Raw genomic sequence first — 11908 nt, 5'->3', positions numbered from 1 at the left:
CACGCCTCTCAAGGAAGTCCCGGAAATGTTCTATAGGAATCAAATCAATGGAACGTGCAGGCAAATCCACGTGAGTGGTAGTGTTTGTCTGGAGTGCAACCATGACTACTTGTGAGCGGAAAGGATCGGTCGTTATTGTCTTTGAAAATGAAATCTGTTCCTTACGGAGGGACGACTATAGGTATGAATTGATCCTTTTATCTCACATCAGTCGTGGCACCGCTTCTGGTGATGACAATATCAGTTTTTTGTCAAACCAGATAGCAACCTAAATTATAAAACCGCCCCCACTAAAACGATCATTTTGGGCAATGGTATAATTTGTGAAGCGTTCTGTCCACACTTTATATCGTCCATCATTAAAATCCACACAGAATCTTGACTCATCCGTAAAACGAACTCGTCTTCGACGGTTAACCCTCTAGCTGACATGCTGCCTTTCTCATTGCATTCGCAACTGTCGATGATGATGTGGGATGCGTTGTAGTGGTCTTCTGTCCTAACCGTCTGAGTGAAAATCTGTTTCTTCTTTCTAATAATCGATCTTCACTAAGTGTTGTTACTCTTGGACAACCCGAATGAATTAGCTCAGTTTGTTAAAACCTTGCAGAGACCATGGAAATTATAGCAACTGCAATCTGTGACATCTCTCCTTGAAGCAAACCGATGGCTTGTGCCTCCTTAGTGGGTTTTAAATGATGCCTAACCATTGCTGAAGACATCTAAATCACGCCGGTTTCCACCTTATAAAGCACATAAAATTGTGTGGTGTGTAAAAGAATGCTTAGCATCGACGAACATTGAGTAGATAACTCTAACATCACCACCAACATGACCAATGTCATATCCTGGTGTATTTACTGGATGGTGAAGATTTAATACCACATCAAATCAGTTTAAGAAAACTGTCGATTGATATTTCTTTTCCATACTTCATTGGCTTTTTCTCACATTAGTGAGGAATATATTTTCGTTTTCCTGGGCCAGTGGTTATGAAACTATAGACTAGACTCAAATATTTAAGAACGTCACGTGTATGCAATTTGTACAGCATTGTCATGACGTTAAAGTCTAACATCTCTATTGGAGTCTTGAGGATAAACTCTAAAAGTTATATAACTTACCCAATATTTAGATCTTTACTGTACTGAACTGAACTGACAAAACATTAATGTCTCCTAGAACTTACCTAATATTTAGATCTTTACTGTACTGAACTGACAAAACATTAATGTCTCCTTCAACTTACCCAATATTTAGATCTGTACTGAACTGAACTGACAAAACATTAATTTCTCCTTCAACTTACCCAATATTTAGATCTTTACTGAACTGAACTGACAAAACATTAATTTCTCCTTCAACTTACCCAATATTTAGATCTGTACTGAACTGAACTGACAAAACATTAATGTCTCTTTCAACTTACCCAATATTTAGATATTTACTGTATTGAACTGACAAAACATTAATGTCTCCTTCAACTTACCCAATATTTAGATCTTTACTGAACTGAACTGACAAAACGTTAATTTCTCCTTCAACTTACCCAATATTTAGATCTGTACTGAACTGACAAAACATTAATGTCTCTTTCAACTTACCCAATATTTAGATCTTTACTGAACTGAACTGACAAAACATTAATGTCTCCTTCAACTTACCCAATATTTAGATATTTACTGTACTGAACTGACAAAACATTAATGTCTCCTACAACTTACCCAATATTTAGATCTTTACTGTACTGAACTGACAAAACATTAATGTCTCCTTCAACTTGCCCAATATTTAGATCTTTACTGTACTGAAGTGACAAAACATTAATGTCTCCTTCAACTTGCCCAATATTTAGATCTTTACTGTACTGAACTGACAAAACTGTGTCCAAATCTATTTTGATTATTTCAGCTGTGTTCTTACCTCTGCTCTGAAAATAGCTGCTATGATACCTGCCGATATCTCACCGATGAAAATCAGAACTAGCAACGCGATGTACTGAAAATAAAAACCAAGTTCACTCTGAATTACATACACAGCGTTTAGATTTAATTTGTCAAAGGTCAGAGAACTTTATAATGACTATTCGCTGCTTTGAGTATGAACAAACTCAACAGTCCTTGCAGTCATTGCTTCTATAGTCCGTCCCACAGGGATCACATTGTTTTTACACTATGTAATTTACTATACGTTATTCATTTCATTGCTTCTATAGTCCGTCCCACAGGGATCGCATTTTATTCATGCTATGTAATTTACTATAGGTTATTAATTTACAAGCCGATTGATTTGTAAATTGCACACATAAATTGTATTTCTTTGTTATTTCCAAAACACTTTTAATTTTCTTCTTACGTCAAACCAAACTGAAAATATTTACCCAAAAAAATCACATTTTAATAGAATGATGGGACAGACTATAGCAAATAACAGAATCACCAGAAACATACTGCAGTTGAAAACATATATAATTTAAGTAAGACGTTATGAGTGATTCGACAATAAGAAGCTGTAACAACTGAAAATACACCAAAATAACAAAAGAAAAGCGAATATTTTATTATATATTTTCATGATACAATAAGTTCGGTAAATAGGCTGTCCAAATGGTTATAAAATGTCCATATGACAAAGATACAAACTAAATAGATTCAAACTGAATACGTTTCAAGAAAACTACATTAATATTTGCGTTTCTTTTGTTGTCCTGTATATTTTACACTGTCTAACAACTAGAGTCCGTCCCACAGAAAACGCCTTTTTCAAGCTATGGAATTTACTGCAAATTATTTATATACGAACCAATTGGTTTGTAATTTGTACACAAAAAAGAGAGTATGTTTTATTATTTCCAAAATGCCTTTACTTGTCTTCATACGTCAAACCAAACTGAAATTATTTACAAAAAAACAACAGTTTTATAGAATGATGGGACGAACTATAGAGTCAGTGTCTATCAACATTTGGTCTGAGAACTAGCTAGGTGGAGTCTGAGAGATGCTGTTCTGTTAAGAGTGTTAAAACCGATTTCAGAGGCGGATCCAGAGGGGATCATGGGACCCGTCAACGTTTTTTCCTCTTTTAATTTCCCCCATTGAAATGCCCTTTTGACAAGTTGGTTTATGTGCCCTTTCCCCGTTAGTCCATCACCCCCAACTCCGCACCCACCCCCACCCCACACCTCATCCACCCCTTCCACCAGCAAAATATTTTCTGGATCCGCACCTAGATCCTGAGACATTTTCAATGTTATCATTTTAATACTGAGGTGGGTAAAATGTGGGAAAGGGAAAAAAAATAATAACGTTTTACTAACATACGACTGAACAGTTATTAGTTTCCTTTTTTAAAAAGAATGGGATTTAGCCCAGTGGTAAAACGGTAGCTTGATGTGTGGTCGGTCTAAGATTGATACCCGTCGTTCAGGCCAGTGCACCGCGACTGGTATGTCAAAGGCCGTGGGATGGTGCATATACAAGATCCCTTGCTACTAATGGGAGGAAAATGTAGCGGGTTTCCTCTCTAAGACTATATGTCAAAATTACCAAATGTTTGACATCTAAGAGCCGATGGTAAATAAATCAATGTGTTTTAGTGGTGTCGGTAAAAAAAAAAAAAAAAACCCACATTATTTTAATTTTTTAATTTATTTAGAGACAGCAGCTCCCCAGCCCCGCCCCTTGGATCTGCCCCAGAACTTAGAAATATATTCCTCCCATATGACTGGACCATTCTTATTCGCTTCTATTAAAACAACACAAAAACGATGCACTTTACTTACAAAAGACCGGAAAATTAACATTTGGTGTTTCAGAAAGAAAAGAGAAACTTACCACTCCTAAAAGCCATTTGTTCTTGAGGATTCCACCACAACATCCGAAGACACCAACCAATAGGACCGCACCACCAAACCCGATGAACACGTAAGATGCGGCTGTTAAGTAGTTGGTGTCTGTGTTAAGTTCCACTAGTCTCTGGAGCTGTACTACGTTGGGGTCGACACGCAGCCATATTCCACTACCCAAGACAGCTATTCCTGACAGCTGGTCGAAATAAAAGAACAAAACGAAACTAGAAAGATTACAACATAATTTAGAATTGCTATCGTTTTAAGAAGAATTCCTAAAACTATACACACAGTACAATTAAATAAATTATTTAGTATTCAGCAACTAGGTTGTGTGTTGAGGCCCATTTTGCATCATGTGTAGTGTATACTACCAAATCAAATCCCATTGACGACAATAGTAACATATGTGGCTAAAACTCCTACCTGTAGCGTATCAATCGACATAAACGCCACGGATATAAATACTACCACCCCTCACACGTAAAGTGAATCAGAAAAAATTGGGGGTCAAGCTGCTCGTTTCTGAGATAACGGGTATCGTCTACGACTACCCTAGTTCTGCACAAAATTCGAGTTTTTTTTTTTTTACAGGTACCCCATACATGTTTCAAGCTACTTGACACATTGGTACTAGATGAAATAAAATTGCATATTTGTTTTACCCAGATGAAACTATTATTTTTTACAACCAACACACTCACATTTATAACCAATCACAGGACTTACGGTGTTCACTTCTCTATCAAAAGTTGGGTGCACCTCGAACTTTGACCCAGCCGGAAGTTATTTGGTTTAGTACTACCTACATGGCACAGCGTTAGACAGTGCCAGACAAATCTTTGTTATTATTTCTACAACCAAGTGCTTAAAGAGTACGAGTGCATGTTTTGTGGTCTAAGTAACTCATGAGTAAAAATTATTTTACCAACCTCAAACAACATAAGTTTAAAAGGTTTTGGTTTAAAAGTGCCCTTTATGTCTAGCTGAAGTAAACTGTATACCAGTATTAATATCTCATGGTTCTTTTTTACTGCCCCGCCCCTCCCCCACTTAGTTTATGCTATGTACGGCCCTGTATTTTAGGCATAGAAGTACATGAATATGTTGCCAGTAAAGACTCATTCATCCATCCATCCATCCATCCATCCATCCATCCATTCATTCATTCATTCATCCATTCATTCTGAGTTTGCTTCCATTGTACGATGTTTCAGACTAACAGAGCCTTTTTGATTATGACAATTACATATTAAATACCTTTTCTTATTTACAATATTAGTGTCTGCTTTATTTAAATAAGGTGTTTGTGGTCGTTCTAATGTTTGAAGTCAATCAGGGCGGATTTTATCTCCCAATAATTTTGTAAGTACAAACAAATATATATTACCAAATTAAATAAGAAATTATTGCGGCAAATAGTAGCACACAACCACAAATACATTGGTATTCTAAACAAGAAAATCATTTTAATATGTAATTACAGTTAACTAAAAGACTGTTAGTTGGAAAACATCTTGCAATGACTGTCCCTTTAATTAATTCGTCGATTTTTGACTCATGCAAAATGTAAACCTAAAACTTAATGATAGTAAATTGAGAATGCTATCGTAACCTGTTTTTCAACCCCGAGATTAAGGAAGATATCGTATCAAGTTCTGTGACGTTTGAATTCCACGATGGGCCGTCATTTTAAATAACGTAAGATGTACAAGAAAGCGACCTACTTTCACACGTACATTAAATAATCATAACTAACTAGGTAAATCTTAATTATGTGAGCCTAAAAGATACATATTACTATTGTGCTCTCTCTCTCTCTCTCTCTCTCTCTCTCTCTCTCTCTCTCTCTCTCTCTCTCTCTCTCTCTCTCTCTCTCTCTCTCTCTCTCTTCTCTCTCTCTCTCTCTCTCTCTCTCTCTCTCTCTCTCATTAAATGTCATACTTCTACAATATTTGATTTGTTGCTTTTATTGGGCCATTTTATATTTTTGTCCCGTCCGGAACACTTTCTTTATTGTCAATATTTTTAAAACTAAAACAATAATTCAAGCTTGTGTAATTTAGTAATTATTCCTAAGTTCAGTGCTGTACAAATATACACAGTTTATCTCTACAAATTAGTTGTCATTCATTTATTCATCATTCATTCATTCATTCATTCAATTCAACTTATTTTCGTGCTTATATCCAATTACGGTTCAAGCAGCGATCTGGGTTGTCTGTCCACAAGTGATCAGTTGTTAGTGAGCGAAAAGTCGGTGTAATTGTCTTACCCCTACCCATTTAGTTGTTAAAACACTTTCTGGATGGGAGCCGGTACTGGGCTGCGAAATCGGTACCTACCAGCCTTATGTCAGAAGTCTCCGAGGCCGATTAAATCTGTTCTGTCTTCTGACATTTGCTCTTAAAGCTTGTGTTCTGGGTGGGACAAAAGGTGACTCATATGAAATAGCTCAGTTGTTGTTTTGTAGGCAGGGGATGGGTGGGGGGGGGGGGGGGTTGTATATTTTAGTTGTAATCAAGAGGATCCATCTTATCTCTCAGCTTCAAGCCACGGGGGCCGGGGAAGGGAGAGAGAAAGCATATATGTCGTCATTTATCAGGGTACAAGAAAGTGTAATCATTATGCCTGCGGTGGGAAGACATCAATGAATAATTAATCAGTTCTTGATTAACTCGGTAGTACTCACAACGAATATCGTGTTGAAGAGAATTAGTAGAAATCTGGCCGTCTTCCCCGCACAATCCAAACCCAGCTTACCCATGATGCACTACGACCTGCAGCAGAGAAAACAATATAGAAAATAAACACTTTTTTCGATAAATTATTTCACATGTTATGCCTGAGCAAATGTCCTGCAACTCCCTCATTATTGTTAACTGGTCCAACCTGTTTTAGATTTTAAATGTGGTGCCATACTAGAATCCAGCTATTAAATAATTATGAGGAAATCTGAGATGGTGTGGTAGGGAGGTATCACCTGCATTGTAATGGCCCTGTGTTTAGTGATGGTGTATGTTTTATAATTGGAGTGAGAGTTTAACGAACAATTTGTCTGTCAGTTGTGGGCACGAGTAAAACAAAACTGAAATACAAAACCGTTATTAATAGTCAAGAATGTATCTCTGCACAATGCAGAGTCGAATGGGAGTTTGGCAAAATAGCGGTTGATTCCATGGATCTCTATCGAGTGCCTCCTTTACTGGACCACTCAGATGACAGCCACTCACAGACTAGTTTTATAAATCAAACCTAGTACAGGACACAACATATTGGAATAAATATCTCTGGTAATATGCACACACACACACACACACACACACACACACACACACACACACACACACACACACACACCACCACCACCACCACCACCACCACCACCACCATGCATGCGAAATAAATAAATGGGTGTCGTTTGTAAGGAAAACGTGTCGGTATCGAGAATGGTGTAGCACCCAGAGATATTTTTCGAAATAGAAACATTTTTGAGGTAATGTACATGGATGGACGATTATTAAATATTTCCATTATAATGACACCAAGTTCGGTTGTGTGGTGTTTGATTTACCTGATTTACCCCCAAAAAGCTAATTTTTTATATCAGAACAAGACAGATTGTAATATAAGTTATGAATCATTTATGAGAATGACCTACAAATCACTGCTTTGTCTGAATACTGGCGAAGAAATTCGTACTATTTAATAATTAATGAAAGCCGTTTAAAGGGAACCAAATGTATATATTTTTCATGGCATAATGTATAACATGTATCAGCTTTTTGGTGATTTATAATTGGCGTTTTTTTAAACTAGAATACTCAAATGTTTATGTATTAGCTAATATTGTTATTAGAAATAACACTCAGTTAATTCCATTATTGAAGTTATTATAAATCGTTTTCTAGAGATAGTTACAGCATGCATAATATTACATGTTATGTATAAAGATTTATGTAATGCATGGGACATATATTTATTACCTATCTTTTGGAAATAAACATGAAGAGTACTTGAAGTGGTCTGATAAATACCATGCGATAGCTTTGTATATGCTGCTGAGTGTTTTTGATACAGGTGTTAAGTTAGATTACTGTCATTTCTGACGTTCGTGCGTCTGCCTGTGTGAGTCTATATGTGAATTGATCAAAAGACACACAAAAATACATTTCTGCAGGTCGTGACGATACTTTATTTATATTTTTGTCTTTTCTCTTGCACTAAATAGATGACCCATTAACAATTTATGAGCAACAAACATCGTTATAATAAAGACACTTAAACGGGATTCCTTTTTTCAATGCAATTCATTACGAGTCACATATCGTTATAACAAATCACATTGTTGGAACGTACATTTACCTATAAGATAGCTGATGTGCAGTTGAGTCATAGCACTCGTTTGTACTATGAATGAAAAGCGGGAAACATCACGTAGTCTTTCGTACAAGGAAGAACAAAAATAGGACAGACGCTCAGCAACTAAGTGAACAAATATTGACATTACAATGTTAACTTAGGTACTGCATGTATTACTGTCAGCACTAAGTAGGAAGTCGTTATATACTTACATGTATGAACTATCAATTTCCAAGTTTTATTGTCTGCGGCAAAGTGCATATAAAAGATTCCTTTCTGCTAATGGGTTTCATTTAAATACTACGAGTCAAATTTATCCAAATGTTTCATATTCATTGGTTGATGGTTAATAAATCAATGTCCTCTCAGGGCTGTACCCTGATCAAAATCCTAGAGGGGGGGGGGGGGACAACTTTTTATTAGACATTGAGATAGGAAATCCGCTATCGCCACTTCATGGGCTACTCTTTTCGATTAGCAGCAAGGGTTGTGTAAACTGAAGGAACAATTACAAATTAAATTTTTTGCGAATATTGATTATGGAATTTTAATACTGATCATCGAATCGGTAGAGCTCGACCGATCAATGTTAAATTATAATCGATCATTGGAACATCACTAGGACTCGAAATAGCAATATGTTAGACCCTAGGCTAAGCTTTAAATCTCACTCATTTGGGCATAACAGGTTTTCTGTCTGTTCTCATCACACCATTAGTGCAGTAATGTTTACAGTACTTGGCTAAGATCTAGAGGTGTACAGACATGCATTTCAAGTTATTTTAATCTAATTACAACTTAACATTCCATTGATTTTTAGGTGCAATGTTTTGAGGTTAGCAAGTTTGTACTTAATTTGTGCTTGTTTATTTTGTGCTAGTTATTGTTGTGCTTGAAACATATGTGGAGTGCTACTATATTATTAGTTTGGTATGTAACTAGGTTGTTGAAAAAGCTTCCTATTTTATTCAAAACTAGTAGCATAACGCCAATATCTGTGCTTTATTTACGAGTGAATGGTTGTAGAATTTATATACTCTATGGTGTATAATGTCTATGCTGATTGGAGCATTGCATGTAGTAACTACATTTTTCTCTGAAGACTATTCGACAGAATTATCAATATCAATTGTTTGACACCCAATGGACGATAATTAATTAATCGATGTACTTTGACCTTTATGTAGTATATTTAGCCATTGTGCAATTTGATTTAGTAGTATACACCAAGGGGCTGGCCCTCTATGTATGGTCATTACTTAATTACCAAATGTTTGTCATCCAGTAGCCGATGAGGCAGGGAAAATAAACATAGCCTGTTACTGTCTTAAGATATCGGCTTTACCGTAATCAGGTTTAACGGTGACTTGAAGTAAAATTCGATATTCCAAGACCGTTACCGGTTATTCTAAATATATAATTGAAAAAATATATGAGTAATTTGGTTTTGTTGTTGTTGATGATCTTAATGTTGTTGTTTATTTATTTATTTTATTTTAAAATAAATCAGGTTACAGTTCTTCATTGGTGCTGACGTTTTTAGACCATGCTGTAATATATTTATATATGTGTGTGTGTGTGTGTGTGTGTGTGTGTGTGTGTGTATGTGCGTGTGTTTCTGTTTCTGCTTGCGTGTGTGTGTGTGTGCGTATGTGTGTGCATGTATCTGTGTGTGTATGTGTCTGTGTGTGTCTGTAATTCATTACAATTTTAGTATTCTTGAATTAATTATTCAAAGATTATATGAAGAAAACACTGTTATCTGTCAGATAAACTTAAATAAATAGCTAAATAGTAGAAACTTTGAGACGGCACCTTTAAAATTGTTATGACGTATTTCCTTAGTTTAATGTTTACTCAGGTATATATATATAATAAAAGGTCACTTACATTCATTTATTGAAACCATCAGCCTTCCCACGCTCTATTCGCACTTGCTTATATGTGTTTAAGAATTGATTAGCATAATGTGCGGTGAATAATACAATTGTCAGTCAGTTTAACAGGTGGTGTTGGAGTCTAGACCACCTTTCGTTTACATGTGCTGTACTATTGGCCCAGATCACGCGGTGGGGCTATTTTAAAGGCTTTTCGTTTGCTTACATTTTATAAATAATAATAATAATAATAATAATAATAATAATAATAATATTATTATTATTATTATTATTATTATTATTATTATTATTATTATTATTATTATTATTAATAATAATAAAGTAGCGTATTTCTGTCTAAATTTATTTTCTTGCTTGAAATTGTGATTTTTTTTTTCACATCTAGTTGAGTGAGATTTTTTATTACTGATGATGATGTGAGTACAATCACTCAAATTTATCAAACATTTTGCTACCCAAAATCGCACACATATATACACACACATATACTCATTCACGCATTCGCATACATACATACATACATACATACATACATACATACATACATACAATACCTACTAGCCTCCTTAATTATCTTTCTACATACATATCTATATTATATTATTTGGAGTTGGGGTGGCATGGATGTTGTGGGTGTGATGATGATGATGATGATGATAGTGTGTGTGTGTGTGTGTGTGTGTGTGTGTGTGTGTGTGTGTGTGTGTGTGTGTGTGTGTGTGTGTGTGTGTGGACCAAAGAGAAACATTTCCTTGAGCCGATCACTGTTAAAAGAATAATGTAACCACTCGACTAACTTTCGTCAATACGCATACATGTATTTATAGCAACCGGAGTCACAGATACACAACAAGATGTGTTATACATATAAACATTTCAAACAGTTGTCAGCCGTAGAAAAACCCGCCTACTTTAAACCAACTACATAAACACACTGACCTGCGAGAATTTCCTTGAACGCAGACGACACAATTCAAACTAAGAAGCAGACGACAGTGACCGGACGACCAACTGCGTGACGTATTTTTAAAAAACCAAATAGTCCAGGAATGTGTTGTCCACCGGGTGAGTTGGTCGGTGATCACCCGGGCATGCCTGCTACTCTATACACCCTGTTGTAGATAGGAGGTCAGAGCGGAAATGTATTGAGAGTCTATTGATCGTCGTACCTGAGCAGCTGAACCTGTTAGCGTACTACATGCATCCAGTGGTAGAGCGCGAAATAATAACACTTTGTTATTAGACGTGCGGTCGTATCCTGATCCTGCCGGCACACCGCGGGTTTCTCACCAGGTGGGGTAACTCTGTCTTCGTCACAGCTGTCCAGTGATTTCGGTTTACACGTCGTGACTGAGGCTGTTGACACACCGTGACTGTCGTCGTTTTCGTAGATTATCATATCAACACGCTGTTGTGAGTCATTTTGTTTCGACGAATTGTTATGTTGCAGCCTGTACATTCATATACTATAAATATAAATGCAGTATATATACTGTGTGATGCTATGTACAGTCAAACCAGTAATTAAGCAGTCACTCGTGGGAGTAATAAAAAAGGCTTGGTAGGACTTTCCTTTGGCACTGTCACGAATAAAGAACATTATAAATACTTATAATAAATAGAGTTAGTGATAGTGCCAAAGAAAAGTCCTTCCAGGGGCTTATTAAGACAAGTGATCGCTGGGATGGGATGTAGTTTAGTGGTAAAGCGCTCAAGTGAGGTGCGATGGGTCGCAGGGTCGATTGCCCACGATGGACTCGGAGATTTTCACCCCATGAGTGTTACAGCAAAAACGTGGTAA

At 36.3% G+C, this 11908-nt stretch overlaps 1 protein-coding gene across 1 annotated transcript in view; it reads right to left on the bottom strand.

Moving 5' to 3' along the window:
• The window catches only part of LOC121381159 (tetraspanin-7-like), a 19116-nt gene extending 7588 nt beyond the window's left edge, over positions 1-11528 (bottom strand). The window contains exons 1-4 of the mRNA XM_041510332.1: positions 11047-11528; positions 6540-6627; positions 3834-4043; positions 1924-1998 (exon numbers count right to left, since the gene is read on the bottom strand). Coding sequence (XP_041366266.1) covers positions 1924-1998; positions 3834-4043; positions 6540-6614 — 360 coding nt within the window. The 5' untranslated portion in view covers positions 6615-6627; positions 11047-11528. The remainder of the gene's footprint in view (positions 1-1923; positions 1999-3833; positions 4044-6539; positions 6628-11046) is intronic.
• Positions 11529-11908: the final 380 nt, after the last annotated feature.

The sequence above is a fragment of the Gigantopelta aegis genome, chromosome 9 (genome assembly GCF_016097555.1).
Source record: "Gigantopelta aegis isolate Gae_Host chromosome 9, Gae_host_genome, whole genome shotgun sequence".
NCBI classification, from domain to species: Eukaryota; Metazoa; Mollusca; class Gastropoda; order Neomphalida; family Peltospiridae; genus Gigantopelta; species Gigantopelta aegis.
This window is presented reverse-complemented; position numbering and strand designations above follow the sequence as displayed.